Source organism: Perognathus longimembris, chromosome 2 (assembly GCF_023159225.1).
Source record: "Perognathus longimembris pacificus isolate PPM17 chromosome 2, ASM2315922v1, whole genome shotgun sequence".
Classification (NCBI taxonomy): domain Eukaryota; kingdom Metazoa; phylum Chordata; class Mammalia; order Rodentia; family Heteromyidae; genus Perognathus; species Perognathus longimembris.
Window position 1 is genome coordinate 140,463,926 of NC_063162.1, and position 24,910 is coordinate 140,488,835.

The 24,910-nt window shown below is 37.5% G+C and overlaps 1 protein-coding gene across 2 annotated transcripts in view; it reads left to right on the forward strand.

Moving 5' to 3' along the window:
- Nup205 (nucleoporin 205) overlaps window positions 1–24,910 on the forward strand; it is a 71,543-nt gene that overhangs the window by 22,652 nt on the left and 23,981 nt on the right. For both annotated transcript variants that reach the window (XM_048340280.1, XM_048340281.1), the window contains exons 11-28: window positions 1,417–1,567; window positions 2,066–2,271; window positions 3,296–3,478; window positions 5,906–5,956; window positions 6,698–6,907; window positions 10,378–10,477; window positions 10,867–11,004; window positions 12,763–12,952; window positions 14,014–14,134; window positions 16,550–16,631; window positions 16,924–17,088; window positions 17,385–17,509; window positions 19,810–19,924; window positions 21,171–21,320; window positions 21,886–21,957; window positions 22,472–22,629; window positions 23,853–23,933; window positions 24,616–24,807. In XM_048340280.1, the coding sequence (XP_048196237.1) occupies window positions 1,417–1,567; window positions 2,066–2,271; window positions 3,296–3,478; window positions 5,906–5,956; window positions 6,698–6,907; window positions 10,378–10,477; window positions 10,867–11,004; window positions 12,763–12,952; window positions 14,014–14,134; window positions 16,550–16,631; window positions 16,924–17,088; window positions 17,385–17,509; window positions 19,810–19,924; window positions 21,171–21,320; window positions 21,886–21,957; window positions 22,472–22,629; window positions 23,853–23,933; window positions 24,616–24,807 (2,490 nt within the window). The remainder of the gene's footprint in view (window positions 1–1,416; window positions 1,568–2,065; window positions 2,272–3,295; window positions 3,479–5,905; window positions 5,957–6,697; window positions 6,908–10,377; window positions 10,478–10,866; window positions 11,005–12,762; window positions 12,953–14,013; window positions 14,135–16,549; window positions 16,632–16,923; window positions 17,089–17,384; window positions 17,510–19,809; window positions 19,925–21,170; window positions 21,321–21,885; window positions 21,958–22,471; window positions 22,630–23,852; window positions 23,934–24,615; window positions 24,808–24,910) is intronic.

Here is a 24,910-nt window from a genome sequence, read left to right on the forward strand (position 1 = left end):
TATTAAAACTTTTTTGTGTATGTGGGTTTTTTTTGTGTGTTGGTATTGGGCTTGAACTCAGGGTCAGGGTACACTTTCATAGCTTTCTTTCTCCTCAGTGCTGGTGTTCTACCACTTGAGCCACACCTCCATTTCCAGCTTTTTGGCTGGTTGATTGGAGATAAGAATTGCAAGGACTTTCCCGCCTGGGTTGGCTTTGAACCTCCATCCTCAGATCTTAGCCATCTGAGTGGCTAGGATTACAGGCATGAGCCACTAGCACTCAGCTAAAACCTTTATTTAAAGACTAAATTTTAGGGCTGGGGATATAGCCTAGTGGCAAGAGTGCCTGCCTCGGATACACGAGGCCCTAGGTTCGATTCCCCGGCACCACATATACAGAAAACGGCCAGAAGCGGCGCTGTGGCTCAAGGGGCAGAGTGCTAGCCTTGAGCGGGAAGAAGCCAGGGACAGTGCTCAGGCCCTGAGTCCAAGGCCCAAGACTGGCAAAAAAAAAAAAAAAAAAAAAAGACTAAATTTAAAAAAAATTATGCAAAGTTTGAAATACATGGAAGATGTAATAAAGACATAATAAACTACATATAAATACAATATATTTAACAATAATTAATATACAATGTTTTATATATAACATGTATAGATACAAAAATATAATATAGTAAAAGGTAGACTAAAATAAAGGTACAATTTCACATTATAAGTTAACATGCTGCTATATTTCAGCTTCATCTGTATTACTCTTACTACTTGTATTTCGCTGGAATTATTTCAAAGGAAATTAAGTACAATATAACATTTCACTCCTCAATGGTTAAGTAAGTGTATCTCTTTAAATGAAGATATTTTTCTACTTCTTGTAAAACCATTGTTACACCTAACAGATTTAGTAATTTCTAGAGATTTATAACATTTCCTGTTTGGAGTTCCACTTAATCAATCTGAGTGATATTTTTAGTTACTAATATATTTAAAGCATAAGCAACAAAAATGGAAAAAGAAGTATATTTAAAAGCATAGGACTTGATGAGAATAATGAAACCACATACTTTTGTTTGCCAGATCTTTATACTAATTATACTGTTATTTGGTTATTCTGGGGTTGAAGTATGCCTTTTAATTTGCTGGCTAATTTTGAGTGAGTAAATATCTTTAGCTGTCTTAGATATTTTAAAATGTGTGTAGTCTTACATGTTGTGACATGGAAATACTTAGAAAAATGTACTTTATATTCACAAAAGTATTCTGTAATCACATTAAATTGCTCATGACAGGCTTCAAAACAATTTTTCATAAATAGAATGCCCGTTTATTTTGCATTTGCTAGGGTTGAATCATCACTTAATTTATGTAGTTCATGTGGAGGCTGTACTACCTAGTCCATGTTGCCTAAAAGTTATTTGTTTTTCTTAATTTTAGGTTGTCTTGTCAAAGTTTGTTAGGCAAATGGGTGACCTCTTGCCTCCAACTATTTATATTCCTTATTTGAAAATGCTCCAGGGCTTGGCCAATGGACCTCAGTGTGCCCACTACTGTTTCAGTCTGCTCAAAGTCAATGGTAGTAGTCATGGTAAGGAAAATCTAGATTTCGGTTGTTATTGCACTCTTGAGTTCACTATCCTACTGCCTAGTGAAGAATATAGGACCTGTAATTTATTTTTATGATAGATGGCATTAAACATAGTGATGCCTTAATTATGATATCATCGTTTGGGAAGGTTAGCCATTCCCCTTTTATTGTTTTTTGTTTTGTGCCAGTCCTGGGGATTGAACTCAGGACCTGGATGGTGTTCCTGAAATTTTTTTTGCTCAAGTTTAGTGTTCTACCACTTGAACCATGGTCTCACTTCTGACTTTTTGGTGGTTCATTGGAGATTAATTAATTTTGTGGTTAATTGGAGATTTGGGTGGTTAATTAGAAAGTCTCATGGACTTTCTTGCCTGGACTGGCTTTGAATTTTGATCCTTAGATTTCAGCTTCCTGAATAGTATTACAGTTTGTGAGGTACTGCTGCCTGGCTTTTTTTTTTCCCTCCCAAAGAAAATTTTGTGCTGCTTTTGTTTACAGTTGAGAATATTCAGGGAGCAGGAGGCAGTCCTGTTTCCTGGGAGCATTTCTTTCACTCCTTGATGCTTTATCATGAACACCTCCGGAAGGATCTTCCGAGTGCAGACAGTGTCCAGTACCGCCACCTCCCTTCACGTGGCATCACCCAGAAGGAGCAGGATGGACTGATTGCTTTTTTGCAGCTCACATCTACCATCATTACTTGGGTAGGTAACTCACCCCCATGTGATTTTGTTTATATTTTAGCACAGTGGCTTTCTAAGGGGCCAACCCTCTTTTTTTTAATGCTTAAAGTTTATGAGTAATATATTTAGTACATATGTAGCATTCTCTTCTTAAGTTTCTTGTAGTCTTAATCTCTAGAACATAAAAATTACACTCACTCCACTCATTAGTATAATCTTATGTATGAAAATAATAGGCTAAATTTTAAAGAAAGTCACAAGAGCCAATAAGATTTGGTTGTATGTGTATCTTTCTAGATTTTCTAGCATAAGGGTGGAATTATGTGTATATGTTGGGGTATATGTGTGTACATAAAGGATAGTTTTAATTAAAAAGAAATTACTTAGGGCTTTTTTTTCTCCCTACATAAAACTGTTTACCTGGCTCTAACCAAATTAATCTTTAGAAAACATTTTCATTACAAGTTTCTCAGTTTAGAAATTCATTTACTTGTTTCTGTGTTTACTAGAGCAAAGTTAAGTTACTTAGTCTCACATCTCTGGAAGATAAGAATATTGTGTTCTAGCTTTTTCCATCTTCCTAGTCACACTTTAAATTTATTAATCATCAAAATTTCAAGTTGGTAATTATATCATTGAATTAAAGTGAAGTGAATCTTGAGAACTATATTTTTGCATTGTTATTATTTTAGAAAATGCATTTTTATTGCGGTATAACATCACATCAGAAAGGCTTTAAAATATATAAGTAAGACTTAGGAAGCCATGGCAGACCACAGATCTGTTTATAGTATTATTTCCCACATTTGGGTCTGCAAAAGTTATTTCTCTTCTATTCTTTGACCAAACCAGTAGCTTGGCTTTGGTTAGATTGGCAGCTCATCTTTGTTTAGGAATGTCTTAAAGTGTGATGGGCAATATCAGTGCTAACAGTGTAGAGATGGCTGGTCATTGTTCTTAGCTTTTAAAAGTGCAAAGTGAGACCATGCTATGAGCTTTGGAGACCAGTGAATAAGAACTTGTTCTTTCTGTATTCCATTCTCAGAGTGAAAATGCCCGCTTGGCACTCTGTGAGCATCCCCAGTGGACGCCTGTTGTGGTGATTCTGGGCCTTCTGCAGTGCAGCATTCCCCCTGTTCTCAAGGCTGAACTGCTGAAGACACTGGCTGCTTTTGGGAAGTCTCCTGAAGTTGCGGCGTCCCTCTGGCAGTCCTTGGAGTATACTCAGGTAGTGTTAGGAACTTCGTCATTGCATTACCTAGAAAGCAGCTTGGTAATACTTAAACATACCATGTACTTCCCAGCTAGAAAGTTTGGCAACCATGCATAGCATTAGAAACGAATAAACCTAGGTTTTTCTATTGGCTCAGTTGACAGTGTCACCAGGTTACCAGAGATTGGATTGTCAGACAATTCTGTTAGGCCTTATTTTTGAAAATCTGTAAGATAGTACTGTGTGGACAGATTTCTTCTACTCTTTCAGACCAGGCTGATGAAAGCCTTCAGAAATTGTTTGTACTTTCTAAATGTGGGCCATGTCTACTTTCTTTTTTCCTTTTTGTTTTGGGTTCAGCGTGCCCCAAACCACGAGAATGAAATAGCTATTCACCTGTACATCATCACTAGGAGTGTTTGTTTGTTTGTTTCCCTTATAAAGGCCATATCCAACTGTTTAATAAATTTGCATGGAAATTTTAACAGCAACAAAGTACTTTTTTTTTTTCTTTAAATTTTTGGTTAGTCCTGGGGCTTGAACTCAGGGCCTGAGCACTGTCCCTGACTTCCTTTTGCTCAAGGCTAGCACTCTACCACTTGAGCCACAGCACCACTTCTGGCTTTTTCTGTATATGTGGTGCTGAGGAATCGAACCCAGGGCAAGCACTCTACCACTAGGTCAGATTCCTAGCCCAGCAAAGAACTTTTATTATTGGTGGTCGTGAAGACTTACTGCCAAGACCATGAGCTTTGGGCAAAATTAGAACTGGCACAGTAGGAATTTTTGATTTCTGCATTGTTACAGCATGTACTTTATGCTGACATGAGAGGGGAAATAGATAGGTTGCATGATATTTGATGTTAATGAATTATTGTTTCCTTTCTGTAAATGTAGACTTGGGATTTTTATTTCAAGAATAGTTATTATCTATGTGATAAAGTGAAAAAGCAAAATAAGGATATGCTTTGTAAAACTATTCTCTAGGAAAATAGGTGAAATAGGCAAAGACCTAAAGAAGCCTGTAACTTATTATTCACAGAAGCAACCTTTTTTTTTTTCTTCTTTTTTTGTCACTTGTGGGGCTTGTCCTGACGCTGTCCCTGAGCTTTCATTCAAGGCTAGCTAGCACTCTCCCACTTTGAGCCACAGGAAGTGGACTTCCTGTTGTGGTTAGAGATGAGAGTCTCAGACTTTTCTGCCTGGATTGGCTTTGAAACACAGTCATTAGATCTCAGCATCTTTAGTAGCTAGGATTACAGGTGTGAGCCACCAGCTCCCAGACCCATTTTTTTTTTTTTTTTTGGCCAGTCCTGGGGCTTGGACTCAGGGCCTGAGCACTGTCCCTGGCTTCTTCTTGCTCAAGGCTAGCACTCTGCCACTTGAGCCACAGCGCCACTTCTGGCCATTTTCTGTATATGTGGTGCTGGGGAATCGAACCTAGGGCCTCATGTATATGAGGCAAGCACTCTTGCCACTAGGCCATATCCCCAGGTCCCTCCCCCCCCCCCCCAGACCCATTTTGAAATAGTAAATTCTTCCAGGTTATAAGTGTCCTGAAGATATGAATGTTTCTTTATAAAGAGAACAGTTAATGAAGTTGATGTGTGTTGAGAGAATGAACCACCTTTAAAAGCTAATTATTGATGCTTCACTTTTTGGTTCGTACCTTTTTTATTTTTTTATTTTTTCCTTTATTGTCAAAGTGAATTACAGAGGGGTTACTGTTTCATATGTAAGACAGTGAGTTACATTTCTTCTTTTCAACTTGTTACCTTCTCCCTCGTTTTTCCCCCATCATACTCATGCCAGTTTTTTTTTTTAAACAAATACCAGTATTTACCAATGTCTTGACTGCTTTTGGATTTTTACATTGCAAATTAAATATGATTAGGTTTAGATATCTTTCTTCTTACAGCAGCACTATTTTTAAAAGAATTTTACTTAATCATATACTCTGAACCTTCAGGAAAGTTGTGTCATGAATAAGTATGATTTATTATCTTGTTTACCAAGTTAGGTCCTAAGCAAGGTCAGGACAGAACATTTTAATTCAAAATGTTTGTTCACTCTAAGAACTCTTTTCTTATTTAGTTTCTTGGCTAAAGTAGAGCTGCTTTTGAATTCAAGTGTCTTTGAACACTTGAACACTTTTGTGAGGTTTCATCTTGTAAATCCCTTTTAAGATTCGTTCCCAGAATATTTGAGAGGAAATTTGCTGAAAGGAGCAGATTATGTGTTCCTAGAAATGACCTGTTTCCAGGTGAAAATCCTGTGTGAATCTGTGAGGATTGCTAACAAGTCTGTCAGGGACTCTATCGTTTCTGACAGACACTGTGAGATGAGCGAGAGCCTTGGATATGGTGTGTGACTAGTATCTGTACACCATTACTGCCCAGTGATGTATGAGGAATATTCCTGACATGTGCTTTTTATTTTAAGATACTGCAGACGGTCAGAGTTCCAAGCCAGAGGCAAGCAATTGGGATTGAGGTAAGGCTTTCCTTTTGGCTTAGAGGCTGTATTCATTTCACACATGTGAAATAAAAAGATGATAAACTACTGTTAGCCTACCAAATTTAATATATTTACATCTAAAGGGTTTCCTAATCAATGTTTAAATGGAGATGAAAAGAATCAAATACTTAATGTTCCAGAATTGGAAAAGGCTGTTACAGGAAAACTATTCAAATGGAAAAGTCCTGGTTTCAACTGTTTAATTGGGTGACTTGAGTCAACCTGAGGTGCTGATTTAATTTCTTCATTTTGTTGTTGGTACTGAAGACCCTAGCTTGCTAGACTGGCACCCTACTATTAGAACCATGCTTCCAGCCAGTTTTGCTTTAATTTTTTCAGATGGTCATTTTTTTTCCCCCTCAGGGCTAGCTTTGGACCTTGATCCTCCTACAACACAGTTGGGGCCAAAATACATATCATGCCCAACTTAATGGTTGAGATGAGGTTTTATAACTTTTTTGCCTAGGCTGGCCTCGAACTAGGATCCTCTTGATTACTGCCTCTGGATCTCTACTTAAATATTTAAGAGTTCTGTTTTTACTTCTAGTTTGGGGTGATACTTGGGGATTCGAAGTTCTTCTGACTCATCAGATTGACATACTTTAGTATTTGTTTTTCTTATTGAAACATGGTAATATCTGTTACTAGTCTTTTGATATGATATAACCCTATTAGTTAGTTGTGGCTATAAAATACAAATTTTGTTTTTCTTTGAAGGTTGAACTCAATGAAATAGAATCCCGATGTGAAGAATATCCATTGACTCGGGCCTTTTGCCAGTTGATCAGCACCCTGGTGGAGAGCTCATTTCCTTCTAATTTGGGCGCTGGTCTGCGGCCCCCTGGCTTTGACCCCTATTTGCAGTTCCTTAGAGATTCTGTGTTTCTTCGATTTCGTACAAGAGCCTACAGGAGAGCTGCTGAAAAGGTTATGTTCAGAGAAAACTTACTGTTGCTTTTTCTTTTATCCAAGGTTTAAGGGTCTAAATTCATTTTAGCTTTTCAAAGTTAGTAAATTCATTTTCAATTTTGAAATACCTCTGGCTTGATTAATAATACATAAAAAATAAATTCAGACAATAAATGAAAGCATTGATATTTAGGTGATAGGAGTTCATTGTCTCATTAATTGACCATATTTTGTATAGTACTGTTTTTTGAGACAGAGTTTTTATGTGTGTAATTGAACAAAGTTTGATTAAAACCGAACTAAAAATGTTGCACTTTTGTTGGAAACAAAAGTGTTCCTTACTAGGGTGATTTAGATTAGGACTGAATAAGATCACACTGGCACACTAGTTAGTCTATTAGTAGCGCTTGTGGTTGTGGAATATTGGCATTGGAAGGAGTGAGTGTTGGCAAGGATGGAGGCTGAGGGAGCACTAGCAGTTATGTACATACTGGCTCTGTTCTCAAGAAACTACTGAGCTCCTTGTATAAATAATTTTATGTAATTCCAGTATTTTTTTTGAGGCAGGTACGATTAATATTCCCATTTTACAGATGGAGGCTTAGCAAAGTTAAGGAACTTGCCTAAGGTCCAGGACCAGGATTTGAACCTAGGACTCTGATTCCAGATCCAAGCTCATACCCACTAAGCTATGTAAGAGACCTTTCCAGGTTCTGACCTAATTCACTTTAGTCTATGATACTGTTTATTACCTCCCAGAGTAATCTTGGATGCGTCTTCTAGGAACATGTTGCTTTATTATAGTTTGCTGCTTTTGAACATGGTAAATGTTTTTGAACATAGTGACTACACCAAAAATTTCTTAATTATTTGGGAAATAAAGCAAAATATATGATGAAATTTTGTTGCCCATAACCTGGTTGCCAAATGGATAAATTACTTTTAATCTTTTTCCTGTGTAAGCATACTGAATTAACATTTGACAAGATTACTTTGTATCCCATTTTTGATACACACATGAAGACTTTCCATGTTATTAAAGGTTCTTTTAAAATTGTCTTTTTAGTGACTACATTATATGCATCACTGGTGTTCAGTGTAGTTCATTTATTACCCTGTCATCAGTGGACATAACTTGTTTCTAATGTTAATCACAAATAACTGGTTTACGTTTTGTTTCCCCTGTAGTTAAAAATGAAAGTTTAAGGTCTGGGAATATGGCCTAGTGGTAAAGTGCTCTTCTCGTATACATGAAGCCCTGGGTTCGATTCCTCAGCACCACATATATAGAAAAAGCCAGAAGTGGCGCTGTGGCTCCAGTGGCAGAGTGCTAGTCTTGAGCAAAAAGAAGCCAGGGACAGTGCTCAAGCCCCGAGTTCAAGCCCCAGGACTGGCAACAAACAAACAAACAACCGTTTAAATACATTTTATTTAATTCTAGAATGACTTTGTTAACATTAATTTCCTGATTTGATGAAAATAATAATAGATAATAATAATAGAACCATACCTCATTAATGAAAGTCATTTCAGATGTATATGGATACCTGACCATTGTGATCTTTTCAACAAATAGTTCTTATGCTTCTTTGCACTGATTTTATTTACTTTTTTTTTTTTTTAAACAGAGGGTGGAACTCAGGGCTTTGCACTTGCTAGGCAAGTGTTCTTCGACTGAGCTAAATTCCCCACCCCTCCACTGGTTTCAAAAGCCATTTTCCTAAAAGTCATTGTGACCTTGGTGTTTAGAGCTCTAGTCAGCCACATTCTTTCCCGATTAGTGGTTTTGCCTATGTAGCTACACTTGAAGTGTTACTTTCTTTCCCTGCTGCTGCTCATTTTACCTCCACCTCCTCATTTACCCTAAAAACTTGAAATTCTTCTTGAGCTTAATTTATGACACTATTTTTGGATAGTGTCTTCTCACAAAAGCAGTGCTTTGATAGAAATAGTACATAGTAAATGTTGTTTCAATGATGTTTCAAATGATGTTTCAAGCAGAATGCCTATTTATCAGTGCAACAATCCATTATTATTTGATGCCTTCTTGAAATTTAGAAACGCTTTCTTAAAAACCTTAGAAAAGGGGCTGGGAATGTGGCCTAGTGGCACGAGTGCTTGCCTCGTATACTTGAAGCCCTGGATTCAATTCCCCAGCACCACATATTTAGAAAATGGCCAGAAGTGGTGCTTTTGCTCAAGTTGCAGAGTGCTAGTCTTGAGCAAAGAGAAGCTAGGTACAGTGCTCAGGCCCTGAGTCCAAGCCCAGAACTGCCCCCCCCCCCAAACAAACAAACACAAAAAAACCTTAGAAAGGGGGCTGGGAATGTATCTTAGCAGTAGAATGCTTGTCTAGCATGCACGAAGCCCTGAGTTTGATTCCTTGCACCACGTAAGCAGAAAAAGCCGGAAATGTGGCTCAAGTGGTAGAGTGCTAGCCTTGAGCAAAAAGAAGCCAGGGACAGTGCTCAGGCCCTGAGTTCAAGCTCCAGGACTGGCAAAAAAAAAAAAGGAAAATACAAAAAGTCAATAATTTTAGAATAATCAAAACCCATCCTAGGGGCTGGGGATATAGCCTAGCGGCAAGAGTGCCTGCCTCGGATACGCGAGGCCCTAGGTTCGATTCCCCAGCACCACATATACAGAAAACGGCCAGAAGCGGCGCTGTGGCTCAAGTGGCAGAGTGCTAGCCTTGAGCGGGAAGAAGCCAGGGACAGTGCTCAGGCCCTGAGTCCAAGGCCCAGGACTGGCAAAAAAACAAAACAAAACAAAAAACCCATCCTATAGTCCCATTCCAAAACTTGACAATAATAAAATTATATGTATATAGTAGAAATAATGATTTTAAAGTAGCACATAGCTATGGTACATAGCATTTAAATCCATTTTTTAATATGAGGACAGTAACAATGTCATTCAGAGCAAGCCACCCACTGATTGTATCTTTTTGTCCTTAGCCTGTATGACCTGGTCCACGATGCCCTGGGTGTGTCTTGGAGCACGCTTGCTGCCATGCCATCTGGTCTGTGGGATTCATTCACTGCTCTGAGCTTTTTTTTTGAAATGACAGTGATGAGTTGAGATGAGATGACTTCTCAGTTCTTTTCCATCCAGTGAAGTTCTTAGGGAAAGTGAAAAATATTTACTCCTTAGAGAAATTTGATACTGTTCGATTATACATCGAACATGACTATGTACTAAATACTTTAAATGTATAAATGAGCCCCAACTTCTATAGAAATGCTTCCTAAGTAATGATTGAAAAAATTTTTTTTGCCTAGTAAGTGTTCTTACCCATTATCCTTCACCAAAATAAAAGAATATGAAGTAGGGTTTCCATTCTGTTTATTATAAATTAATGAAGTAGACAGGGCTTTGCCACTCATTAGTTTGGAGAAAAAGATGGGAGGAATGCTAAGCCTGGCAAGTTTCTACCTTGTACTATTCTATTGTACTGAAATATTTACTTCTTATTTTCTTATTTGTAGTGGGAAGTTGCTGAGGTAGTTTTGGAGGTGTTTTATAAACTACTCAGAGATTATGAGCCTCAGCTTGAAGATTTTGTGGATCAGTTTGTGGAACTACAAGGTAATTAATTTACTTCTGTCACTTTTCAATAAGATGTCAGGTCTTTATAGTTTAGTTAATAACATACATATGTAAGTTAAAATTCGTAGGTCAAATTAGAATTTAATTTTTGTTTCATTATTTCAGTCATTTTAGTTGTTCAAGACTAAGTAACATCTTATTGAAGTTGGATATAGATTTTTTTTAATGCATTGACTAACTTTTTTGTGTATGTGCCAGTATTTTCCATAAGGGGAATTGATAATCTATACAATTTGTATCTCTGTCTCTAACTTGAATATTGCTTTATTTGTTTAGATCCCATTTAAATTACAAATCCAATAATACATTCATAGAAATCAAGGATGTGAGTAATTCACCATCTTTTGGACTTTGTATATTCTATTTAGGAGAAGAAATCATAGCTTATAAGCCACCCGGCTTTAGTCTGATGTATCACCTTCTGAATGAGTCACCGATGTTGGAACTTGCTCTTAGTTTACTGGAAGAAGGAGTCAAGCAGCTTGATACCTATGCCCCCTTTCCTGGTATGTGCCTGCAAGTCTCTGTGTCTTAGAAACGGTTTTGATGTTTTCATCTTTCATCAACTGAATGTTTAAAGCAGATGATCTCTGAGTGCTTCTTGTGCTGTAAATTCTATCTACAGTGATGTTTTTCATGAGCCAATTTAATGAGGGTGTATCATTGTTCTCCCAGATCAGAAAGTATACAAGCTATAGATAGGAACTGCCACTTTGAGTCTTCAACATTCATTTTATGCATGGGGAGCAGGAAATGTTTCTCTTCTCCATCTGTTCCTACTTTAATCGAGTCATATGGAAATAAATCCTTGATAAAACTTACAAACAAGTAACTGTTTTTAAGTGAAAACAGCCACTGTCATTGTATCTGCATCTCATTGCAAGGTGTTTTGTTAGATACTTCATATTATTTTCCTACTACTTTCACTTGTTTAATATGCTTATATGTAAGTCTGAAATCCTTTCTTTTCCTCATAGTACTTGGATATACTATAATATTTAATAAATTCTATTATTGGCATCAGTTAATTATTGAGTGCTTACTATGGATTTGACTTTTAAAAGCACATCATACTTGCTAATGCATTTAATTATACAAAATTATGCCTCAGAACCCATGCTTCTACTATTATGCTATATTGGCTATTAATGTAGCATTGATCTAAACAAAAAAGTCACATTCTAAGCCTAATGAACTGTGATTGTTTAGTTATACAGTAGAATATAGTAGAAACCATGGGAATAATTAGGTGAAAAATTTAGATTTGGTAGGATTAACAGTGATCCTTACATTTTCTGCATTTTTTTGACAAAGTGAAGTCAGTTTCTGAACCTTGGATTATTATTTTATTTATCTTTTTGTCTCTTGTGGGGCTTGAACTCAGGGCCTGGGTACTGTTCCTGAGACTCTTTGTGCTCAAGGCTAGCACTCTACCACTTGAGCCACAGTGCTACTTCCCTGAACCTTGGATTATTAATAGCTTGGGCCAAACAATTCTTTTCTTGTGGGCACTGTCCTGGGTGTTGCAGGCTTCTTCTAGCTCAGTGTTAGTTACACTTCCCCAATTATGAGAGACTATGATAGACAAAAGTGTTAAGTCTTTGGGGATCAAATCACCCCAGTATGAAAACTGCTGTTCTAAAGAATCAGGGAATAGGAACCAGAGGCTGGTGGCTCAAACTTAAAACCCTAGCTGCTCAGGAGGCTGAGATCTGGAGGATCTGAAGCCAGCCCGGTAAGAAACATCTGTGAGACTGTATCTCCAAAAATAATCAGCAAAAGATCAGGCTGGAACTGTGGTTCAAGAGGTAGAGTGCCAGCTGAGCAAGCAAGTTGAGCAAGTGTGAGCCCTGAGTTCAAACCCCAGTACTCTCAAAAAATAATAAAAAGTATCAGGGCAAAGAAAACGCCATTTTATGAAAGTAATCTGGGTCACAAAAATAATTGACAAGTAGAGATGAACAGTCAAGTTTAAAAAGCCTTTTGTCAGTCCTGGGGCTTGGACTCAGGGCCTGAGCATTGTCCCTGGTTTCTTTTTGCTCAAGGTTATATTACTATCACTTGAGCCACAGTGCCACTTCTGGCTTTTTGTATATATGTGGTGCTGAGGAATCGAACCCTTGGCAAGCACTCTACCACTAAGCCACATTCCCAGCCCCTGTGAGAGCCTTTTGAATTTAAAACTTATTCTTTGTTTTCTGTTCCTAAGAATTTGCTGAGTTTCTAACATTCCTGTAAATTATAACTACACTTTTGGGTTATAGGAAAGAAGCATCTAGAGAAAGCAGTACAGCATTGTCTTGCACTTCTCAACCTTACTCTGCAAAAGGAAACTCTCTTTATGGATCTTCTAAGAGAGAGTCAACTAGCTCTCATAGTGTCCCCTTTAGAACAACTGTTGCAGGGAATTAATCCCAGAACTAAGAAGGCAGACAATGTGGTAAACATTGCCAGGTGAGTTACCTTTGTAGGTTAAGAAATGATGATGGATAGACCATCAGAGAAATATTCTACCTTTGATTTCTAAGTTTTTGTGTGTTTCTTTTTTGCCAGTGGGGCATGAACTCAGGGCCTGAGCACTGTCCCTGGCTTCTTTTTGCTCAAGGCTAGCACTCTACCACTTGAGCCACAGAGCCACTTCTGGCTTTTTCTATATATGTGGTGCTGAGGAATCGAACCCAGGGCTTCATGTATATGAGGCGAGCATTTTACCACTAAGCCATATTCCCAGCCCTGATTTCTAAGTTTTTAAAAAGTTATTATATCTAATGTATCATTGCTGCTGATGTTGATGATGATGGGGATATTGTTTTTTGTCCTTTTAATTTTGCCTTTTCTAGCTCCTTTGATGTTTGAACTTTATAATTTCTTCCTAATTTATTCCATATCCTAAACATTTTAAATCTAAAATATCTTAATACTGTCTTTATCTGTAGGGAAAGTAGAGTTTCAAGGATTGTGCTAGATAGGGAGCAAATCAAATCTTTTAATCTCTGTCCCTTTCTCCCTCTTTTCCTCTCTCCTTTTCCCTTTCTCTCTTCTTCTCCCTCTACCCTTATTGCCCTCCCCCCTCCCCCTTCAGTCCTTACTCTGTATTTGTGTGTGAGTGTGAGCTTTGGTATTAAATTGGCTTATGGAAGTACTGTCCTGATCTTTGGCTTCAGCTTCATATTGTGATATCTTAGTGTATATGTATTTGTTTTCAAATCTCTCTTTTTTTGTCATAGTGTATTAGGAACTGCCTTAATGATCTCATCTTGATTTACTACATATGCAAAGACAAATAGGTTCATTATGGAGTGAGACTTCAACATGTGAATTTTGGAGGCATATGATTTAGCCTATGACAGATTTCTTTGTATCCAAAAGGGCCCACTTTTCTTTAAATTCATTCATAAGTTCTATATAGGACACCAGGGTAATCTCTGGTTCTAAATTTTATTGAGAATAGTGAAAAGCCAAGTTTCATGACATTACTCCTCAAAGTTGTTTCTTTAATTATTGTTGTTCTAAAGGTACCTGTATCATGGGAATACTAATCCAGAATTAGCTTTTGAAAGTGCCAAGATTCTATGCTGTATCTCTTGCAATTCTAATATTCAGATAAAATTGGTTGGAGATTTCACACATGACCAGGTAACTGATTTTGTTATTTTTGATTCTCTACAAAGAATTGATATAAAAGATGAATGAAAACCTACCCGTGTTTTTGGCTGTGATTTATTTTTGAAGATAATACTATTGGGTGAAGCAGTGGACTTTGGTATCCACAGGTATTTGGTTCCAGGGAGATCACCATTCAGAAAAAAGTGTGAATGCTCATATGCATAGAATTTAGTACTGTACTGGGGATGCTCAGTTCCTTTTTCCATTAATGCTGCCAACCACTACGAAAGACAAACTGTCTTTTAACAAAAAATTTTTACTTTTTCACTTAAATTAAACACATTAACTTTTATTTTGCTTTTTGGACTATTTGCTTTTTGAGAGGCATAATTTCAGAAAATTAAAGGCAAGGAAATACTCAGCCTATCACCGTGTTTAAACACAACAGATGACAGCTTCTCTTCATTACCTGAGCTGTGTAATATGTGTGTGTGCGCATGTGTGTACGTGTGTGTGAACTTAAGTGTTTTTGAAATTTCTTTTGATTTTTCTATTATGTTTTTTTCTTGTATGTGATCAAAACTATGTAATAAATCTATAAATGAGGTAGGCTTGCTAAAGTATACATGTATACCATTGTATAGACTGTATTGTATGGTTATTTGGACCATGAAGTAACTGTTGATCTAGTAACATTTTAAATCATTATGTTAGTAGCTCCTCTTCTTGTTTTCATTTTGCTCCCATCTTGCCTTATTCTAAGTAAGCCAGCCTCTGTAATTCTGCGTAATTTTCTGATCACCATACAAGTTATTATTTTTTTTTCCAGTACTCAGGCTGAAATTCAGGGCCAAATGCTTTGTAGGCTAGTTTTCTACCCCTTAAGCCATGTCTCAACCCTTTTTGCTTAGATGGCAGTTCTCTTATAAGACTTCCTGCATTGCCTGGGTAACAGGCATATATTACCAGGTCCAGCTTGTGTTGATGGAGAAATAGACTCACAGACTTAGTGCTGATTTCCACTCGTAGGGTAGCTAGGATTATAGGTATGAACCACTGTGTATGGCCCTTATTTTTACTATTTATTTATTTGCCCATCCTGGAGCTTGAACTCAGGGCTTGGGCACTGTCCTTGAGCTTTTGTTCTTTGCTCAAGGCTAGCATTCCATCGTTTGAGTCCCAGCATCACTTCAGTTCTGTGGTACTGAGGCATCGAACCCATGGCTTCATGCATGCTATGCAAGCACTCTACCACCAAGCCACGTTCCTAGCCCTATTTTTACTTTTTAAAGACGACGTCTCATTGACTAGGCTGGTGTAGAACTATGTTCTGCCTTCACCTCTGGAGAACGTGGCACTATAGGCATATGTTACTACATACACTCAGCTCAGGTGTTCCTCCTTTTATTCAGAATAGTTCTTTTCTGTTTTCTCTTTTCTCTCTTGAGGACAGGATCTGATTATATTGCTTAGGCTAGCCTTGAACTCCTGGGGTTAATGGATCCTCTTGCCTCAGCCTAACAATATCTGGAACTATAGGTGTGTTCCCCTCACTACTTGTATTTAATATTAGTTGTATTCTGCTGAATAGCTACCATGGAAAAATCTACTTTTTTGTTTCTTCTGTGAACATGGAGCCCATTGTATCTGTGTTGGAAATCCATGCTTTAGTTAAAGGCCTTTATTTTATCCTTCATGATGTTCTAAATCAGAAACTATTCTGACACTCTGGGTGGGACACATCCTCATTTGTGTGTAATTGCTCCTCACACTGCTAAATGTTTAACTACGTGTCAGTAGTAGTCTCTTTGTAAATACCCCCTGAAATAGTGGTACCACTAAGTTGAGCAACTACAGTATTTATATGTGGCTTCTAGATGGAGTTTGTGAGACACATGATAGTCAGAGCATACTGTCTATTTTTGGCTTTTTGGCTTTTTTTTTCTCTTGAGACAAAGTCTGTGTAGTACAGGGTAACCTAGAACTTGCCATCTTCTTGCCTTCTCCTGTGTGCTGGGATTACAAGCCTGTACTCCGTTTTTAATTTACACTATTACTGATTTGAACATTGTTAAGTTTCATTTCCTTTTTTTTTTTTGGATTTTTGTTTTTATGATTTGAAATAGGGCCTTATTTTCAGTTCACACTTTGTAGCCTTATTTTTAGTTCACTTTGTAGCCCAGGCTGACTTCAAACTCAGTGATTTCACTGTCTTTTCTTCCTGAGTACTGGGATATACCTCTCTGCCTGGCTTACTTTAATTATTCATAGAGACTCATGGCAGTTTAAGGAAGTGAATTTTCTATTAATTAACCAAAAACCTGAACATCTGGAGATTAGCCTTTTTCCCACAGATGACTGTGTGTACTATACTTATTGTGTGTGATATCTCTGATAATTAAGCAGTTTTCATTAATTCATCATTTTCTATCTATATTGTTTTAGAGTGTAAGCCAGAAGCTGATGGCTGGATTTGTGGAGTGTTTGGATAGCGAAGACACAGAAGAATTTGTACGTGTAGAAGAGGGTAGGCCTCAGATTAACCTGCATAATTCTTATTGTGTGCATAGATACTTTATATAAAAAACAATACAAAACAAGTTTTAACTGTGTAATTGTGGCATAGGAAAATTTGATGACTTGCTGGTGGCATGTATAAAGGTTTCCAGATTTCGTTAGTAAATCAAATTGATGTAATAGCTTGTCAGGGAAGCTAAGTCAAGTAATCCTGGATGTTTGGAAAACCTGCTTTGTATTTTTAAGTTTGACTTAGATTAACTTTGTATTGTTTGGTAAGTTTTTATGATTTCCATGTTAAGGATCAGAACTGGAAAAGAAGTTAGCGGTAATTCGTCATGAAACAAGAATCCACATCTTGAATCTTCTCATCACGTCTTTGGAATGCAATCCTCCTAATCTTGCTCTCTACTTGTTGGGTTTTGAATTGAAGAAACCTGTCAGTACCACAAACCTACAAGATCCAGGTGTGGTGTTTATTTATGTTCAAATGTGTGCATCTGAGTGGTCTTAGTGAATTCTGGATTCATTGAATAATTCATAAAAACTATGTAACATCTGAAGGGTAATGTGATAGGCCAGTCAGTCTTTAGGACTTTGATTAAGACTAGATAAACAACTTTACAGAATTGGCATTTTTTTTTTGATTTTTCAATATTGAATCTTACTAGAAGAGCATATGTTTATAGCATGGACTTTTGTACCCTATCCTTTCCTAAGGTTTCTAACGAGAAAAGTTGAATTTCTTTTTGGCTTCATGTAGGAGTATTAGGTTGCCCTCGGACATGCCTGCATGCCATCCTAAACATCTTGGAGAAGGGAACAGAAGGGCGGACGGGGCCAGTGGCTGTGCGAGAGTCTCCTCAGCTGGCCGAGCTATGCTACCAGGTACACAGAAGATGCCGCCATGTAGAACTGATGAGATGACACAGGAGAGTAAGGCTGAATTGAAATCACCTCACTTAGTAGTTTAAACAGTCTTCTATGGGTAGAATAAACCCATAAGGCATAAACTCCAAGATTGTGTAGATCTAAAGATCCTATTCACTTGACAAGTGAGAGAAATTAAGATTTAAAAAAAAATGGATTTTGATCAGATATATAGTAGTGCTATACATAAAATAGCATTTATTTCTGGGTAGTGGTGGATTTGGATCACATCTCTTGTCCCATCTCTGACCCCTAACAGGAGCCTTGAGTGTACTGTGAAACGTTTCTGAATTGGACTTGCTCAGTGTGTGAAATGGACTATTAAGACTTAAGTGACAATATAAGTGAAAGCACTTTTTAAGAACTATATAAATTATAAAGTCCTACAGCTATGCAACATGGTATAGAGACAAAGTTCAAATTATGAGAACTTCATTTATGGTTATGAATTTATTCTTAATTTTATTTTAGATATTTTAAGAGTTTTACTTTATAAAACGTAGTTTATTTCTCAATTTATATGTATACTACTTCACATTTACTTTTTTTTTTTTTTTTTTTTTGTCAGTTGTGGGGCTTGAACTCTAGGCCTGGGCACTCACTGTCTCTGAGTTCTTGAGCTCAAGGCTAGCACTCTACCACTTGAGCCACAGTGCCACTTCCAGTTTTTTGGTGGTTAATTGGAAATAAGAGTCTTATGGACTTTCTTGGCTTTGAACCTAGATCCTCAGATCTCAGCCTCCTGAATAGCTAGGGTCACAGGCACCCAGACACATTTTCTTGATAATGCATTGTTAATTTTAGTGAAATGTAGATTCTTTTGTTGCTTTCTTATTTTTATAGTTTTTCACTATTTTCTTTTGCTAGATGACTGTTCAAACATTGTTTCACTGAGTACTGCCGCTAGATTTTAATTTTTTTTTGTCAGTTGTGGGCATGAACTCAGGGCCTGGGCACTGTCCCTGAGCATTTTTTCTCAAGGCTAGCACTTTACTACTTTGCGCCACAGCTCCACTTCTGGTTTTTAGGTGGTTAATTGGAGATAAGAATCTCACAAACTTTCCTGTCCTGGCTTAACTTTGAACCATAATTCTCAGATCTTAGCCTCCTGAGTAGCTAGGATTATAGGTGTGAGCCACTAATGTCCAACCTAGCTATGTTTTTATGTAGTTTGTTTCTTATGAGCCAAAATTCTTCCTTAATTGGGAAATAAAGTTGCCCTTTACAATGCAGTGTTACAGAATTTGTAATGTAGGTAGAAGCAATTGATAAGCTTAAGCATGCGCTAAAGGCAGCTGAATAAGTGAATGAAGCAAGGGTTATGTGGAGAAGGGAAGGAGTAGGAGGGAGAACATTTGCACTTCTTGGCTCCTGACCATTTTACCATCATAGGATACAGGTTGTTTTTCAAGATTGTCTGAAATTTTGTATTTTTAAGAAGTTTGGGAATCCAAACTTTAACACCATCCTAGTTAAACAAATATTACACCAACAATCTACTATTTATAGATTAGGCTCACCAGAACCATTTGTTCAATTCTTGGGAGTTTAACCAGTGTGGATTATCAGCTCCACATTCGATCTGCCAACCAGTCTGTATTTGAACAAGAAATTGCTGCAATTTTTAGTGAAAGACGCTTCTTTCACCTATATGTTTGTGTATCATCTTCAGAAAAAAAAAAGTGAGTGGGTTTGTTTAATAAAATCTGGCCAGGCACTGGTGGCTCATGTCTGTAATCCTAGCTACTCAGGAGGCTGAGATCTTAGGATCACAGTTTGAAGCCAGCCTGAGCAGGAAAGTTTGTGAGATTCTTTATCTCCAATTAACCATCAGAAAACTGGAAGTGGTGCTGTGGCTTCAAGTGGCAAAAAAGTTCGGGGACAGTGTCCAGGCCCTAAGTTGAAGCCCAGGACTGGCCAAAAAGAAAAAAAAAGCCAGAAGTGGAGCTGTGGTTCAAGTGGTAGAGTGCTAGCCTTGGGATGGGGGAGGGGGGCTCATTGTAGATAAGTCTCAAGGACTTTCCTACATGCGCTGACTTTGAATTGCATTCATTTATTACTATGTATATGAATTAGTGTGTGTGCGTGTGTGTGTGTGTGCACACACACCACATGTGTGTACATGTGCTGGTCCTGGAGCTTAAACTTGGCCTGGGCACAGTATACTAGGGTTGATGTATCTTAATTTTCTTTATAGTAGCTTTAAGTTTATAATACATAAAAAGCTGATTTAAAGGTTTTTTTTTTAATTTCATTAGGTGATATATCAGTTATGTGCATGTTCTGATACATCTGGTCCTACTATGAGGTATTTGAGAACCAGCCAGGATTTTTTATTCTCTCAGTTACAACATCTGCCTTTCTCTAACAAAGGTAGGACATTGTTTTGGCTTCCAGAAGTATTTCGTGTTATGGTCTTGTATATAGTTAGAGACAAGATCTTATAGTGTAATATAGTCTGGCTTCAAACTCCTGTTCCTCCTTTTTTAGCCTCCTAAGTATGTTACAAGTATATACATCCATATCTGGATGTAGTATCGTTTTGAATTATTTATGTATATGTGAGCTAGCTTGGGACTAGGACCCAAGTCTAAATATATCTTATATATAGTATAGTGTGCCTGTGTGTTTTTGTTTTCATGTTTGTGAGACCAGGGTTTTTAGACTTAGGGGCCTTAGTTGCTCTGGTTGCTTATTCAGCTAGTATTCTATCATTTGAGCTCACTTCGAGCCTGGTTATTTTAGAGAATGCATTATGCAGACATTTTTACCTGGACTATCCTTGAGCCCTAGTACTCCAAATCTCAGCCTCCTGAGAAACTGGAATTATTTAAGTAAGAATTATTAGCTATAATTATTAAGTAAATCAGTGACACCCTGCTTGTGCCTTTGTTTTCATTGCAACCTGTCATATAGGTCAAATGGAGACTTTTCAACATGTGACATTCATGTTGACCCTCAAAAATTTTGATTTGGACCATTTATATATTTATTTTATCCAGTTCTTTGGTTTGAATGTAAGGCCTCACAATCACGCAATTTGCCCGTTTGGTTTGTAGTCTACCACATTAGCTATTGGCTTTCAAGCCAAGCTTTTTGCTGGTTATTTCAGATATGAAGTTTATTAGACTTTTTGCCTATGCTGGCCTGATTCTCTAGATCTCAGCTTCCTGAATAGCTAGGGTTACAGGTGTGAGCCACCAGTGCCTGCCTATGAATTGCTTCTTAAAATGAAATGTTAAGGCGTAGAGACATGGACTAGTTGGTAGAGTGCCAGCCAGTGAAAGCTTTGGGTACCAAGTTTGAGTCTTGATTTCAGTCCTAAAATAATGAAATAGTAAGCAATGTTTTAATATCAAAGTATAGCAGACTAATTTTTGTGGAGCTCTCCTGGGAACAAAAACTTGATTGTATTCCTGATTTACTTCAGCTTATTTTTCATAGACAGACACTAGCCTATTTTTTTCTCTTTGTATCTTTTTTAATTTCATAGTATAATTATGATGCCAAATTTATGAATTATTAATTTCATTACCTATTCAATGTGTTATAGAATTTAGATACATTCTGATCTTGTATTATTACTCTGCGAAATGAAATTAATGTGTTTAAATCCCAGAATATGAAATCTCTATGCTGAACCAAATGTCATGGCTTATGAAGACTGCCTCGATAGAACTAAGGGTGACTTCTCTGAATCGTCAGCGGTCACATACGCAGAGGCTCCTACACCTCTTACTGGATGACATGCCAGTAAAACCCTACTCAGGTGAATATGTGAATACTGACATTTGTTTTATTGTGCTGGTGACTGGTTTATGAATGCAAATCTCAATCTTATTATTAGTATGTAATTGGAGACTGAACAGTTTTTCTCTGCTTTAGAATATTTTTCTTAAAATGTCATTTAAACATTGTCCCATGACTTTATTTGTGTCTCAAGTACCCACAGTATAGTCATTATTTGTACACAAAATTATTCAGTGAAAGTTTATCACACTTAGCCAATATGACCTGAGCTAGCCCAATAAATATACATGCTAATTAAACATAAGCTTTAAAGAAAAACACATATATATCGTTGGATTGATTTTTGCTAGTTTTGAAATTCTGATTATCCTCTTTAAAATTACAAGTGGATCCCATAGGGATGAAAAGAATCAGATGAATTAAGTCCTCATCAATCTGTTTCATTGTAATTTGCAAAGGGCTCTTTGACCTAGAAACAGTGACCTAGAAATAAAATACACTATGTTTGCTATTTCCAAGTAAATATATTTTGAGAGTGTGCTCTTTACTTTCTGACTCATACATTGTTCTTTGGGCTCCACCAGATGGTGAAGGAGGAATAGAAGATGAAAATAGGTCTGTCTCTGGGTTTCTTCACTTTGACACGTCTACGAAAGGTAAACCCTTTATATTTCTATGATTTATTTTGTACACATCATTACTTAAAATGTCAAGATTTTTTGTCATTCAAAAATTGTTTTGTGTTTTTTTTTTTTTGCCAGTCCTGGATCTTGAAATCAGGGTCTGAGCATTGTCCCTGACCTTCTTTTTACTCAAGGCTAGCACTCTACCACTTGGGCCACACCACTACTTCTGGTTTTGGCTTTTTCTGTATATGTGGTGCTGAGGAATTGAATCCAGGGCTTTATGCATGCCAGGCAAGCACTCTACCACTAAGCCACATTTCCAGCCTCTCAAAAATAGTTTTTTAATAGCTAAGATTATAGGATGGGAAGGAAAATATTTTTGTAAGTGGATATGTTAGAAATAAAATCAGTCATAGATTTTAGTCTTCAGTTTTTAGAATAATGCCCTTTCTAAACATAGCACAGTCTTTGAGAATGAGCTGAATATAACAGTTTAATCTTCAGTGTCCCAAGGACAGGTTGTTTACTTCTTTTTATTTTCTAGTACGTCGAAAAATTCTAAGTATTCTTGACTCGATTGACTTCAGTCAGGAGATTCCTGAGCCTTTGCAGTTGGATTTTTTTGATCGAGCCCAGATAGAACAAGTTATTGCTAACTGTGAGCACAAGAATTTACGGGGACAAACCGTCTGCAATGTTAAGGTAAGGATTGCTTTTTTCTTTTCTTTTCTTTTCTTTTCTTTTCTTTTCTTTTCTTTTTTTTTTTTTTGCCAGTCCTGGGCCTTGGACTCAGGGCCTGAGCACTGTCCCTGGCTTCTTTTTGCTCAAGGCTAGCACTCTGCCACTTGAGCCACAGCACCACTTCTGGCCGTTTTCTGTATACGTGGTACTAGGGAATTGAACCCAAGGCTTCATGTATACGAGTCAAGCACTCTTGCCACTAGGCCATATCCCCAGTCCCAGGATTGCTTTAATGTACGATATCAAGTGGTTAAGACATTGAACTGTCAGGAAAACATAGAGCTGTGTAGTTGTTTCCACCCCCAACAGGTCTAGTTAGTAGCTTATTGAACTGCAGCATATATCAAACAGCAGAACATAAAACCTAATAAACCACATTAACTCTTTTATAAGGCTTCTAGTCACCATTTAGTATTTTTTTTTTTTTTTTGGCCAGTCCTGGGCCTTGGACTCAGGGCCTGAGCACTGTCCCTGGCTTCCTTTTGCTCAAGGCTAGCACTCTGCCACTTGAGCCACAGCGCCACTTCTGGCCGTTTTCTGTATATGTGGTGCTGGGGAATTGAACCCAGGGCCTCATGTATACGAGGCAAGCTCTCTTGCCACTAGGCCATATCCCCAGCCCCCCATTTAGTAATTTTTCCACTTAGCTAAGAACTATGGATTTTTGTATGCACGTATGTATGTGCACATGTGCATGTGCACGGGCACACACACACACAAACGTGCTTTAACTCATGGCCTGGGTTGTGTTTTCAGGCTTTTTTGTTCAGTCCTAGCACTCCACTTCTCGCTTTTTTTGTGTGTGCGGTTAGAGATAAGCGTTTCATAGACTCTCCTGACTTTGACTTGTGATTCTAGGATCTCAGCCTCCTGAGTAGTTAGGACTAAAGACATGAGCCACTGGCACCTAGTATGGAGTGGTATTTACAGTTTAGCTCTCCACGAAGTCAATATATCATGGCATCATCATCAGGAAAAAGATGTCCAGGGCAGTGGCATTGATCTACTGCCACATAGGTTCTTTGGTAGCACTCTTTGGAATGTGAGGGATACTTAGGGTTTGTCTGGAAATTGCACAGTACCACTTTTGGAACTTTTCCCTTTCCTTAGTTTATAGTAATTGCTGTGTGTTGTTATTTTATAATGTTTGAAAATGCTAATTTTTTTTTTCTCTAATCATAAAGCTTCTACATAGGGTTCTGGTAGCTGAAGTCAATGCTCTTCAGGGTATGGCAGCCATAGGACAGAGGCCTCTACTAATGGAGGTAAGTCCTGCTGAGTATGTGTTCATTTTATCCTTTAATTACTTAAACTACTTAACTTGTTGGATAAATAGAAAACCCTAAATTGGCATGTATTTCATTAATTAGTTACATTACTTAAAAATTAAAGTTTTATGGGCATCTTTCCTTTGCAAGTTTATCATTTTTATTAACTGAACTGAAATTTAATGTCTGGCATGCTAACAAAAACAAGATTTTTTTTTTCCCCCTGTGACACTGTAGTTCTAGAATGAGACTTCACTTGCCATCACAAGTGGGTAGTTATGGGTGAGAATCATAGAACTGGAAACAGTTGGCCAAATAAGAGCAAACAAGCAAAGATGTATCAGGAAAATGTGCTCTTGAGCTTGTCATTCTAGTGTTCTAGAGCGATAGTGTTGCAAGAAGAAAAAAATAGGGTTACAGAGTGCATTTTCATTTTTATTACTGCCATCCCTGCTTTATAGATACGCATGCAATCTGCATGAGTACCCTCCAGCCCCCCACTCAAATATGTTAATTTTCTCAGCCCTGGCTACCAGAATAAAAGAAAGAGATATTTGTGGCCTGGCATACATGTTGTAGATGTTCAAGTACAACTGACAGTATTAAAAATAGTAACCTATTGATACAGACCTTAGCTGCTAGTGTGTGTTGATTGTGTGTTTGAACTTTGATGACTTAGGAAATCAGCACTATACTTCAGTATGTGGTGGGAAGAAACAAATTGCTTCAGTGTCTTCATGCTAAGCGGCATGTGCTGGAGTCATGGAGGCAGCTGGTAGAAATAATACTGACAGCTTGTCCTCAGGACCTCATTCAGACAGAAGATCGACAGCTCATTATTCGTGATATTTTACAAGATGTGCATGATAAGGTGAGACGTTTCCTCAGTTGCTTTATGGTGCTGAACAGATACGTATATACCATTTAAACAAACATTTACTACCCTAATATATGTATATATATTCTAATACAAC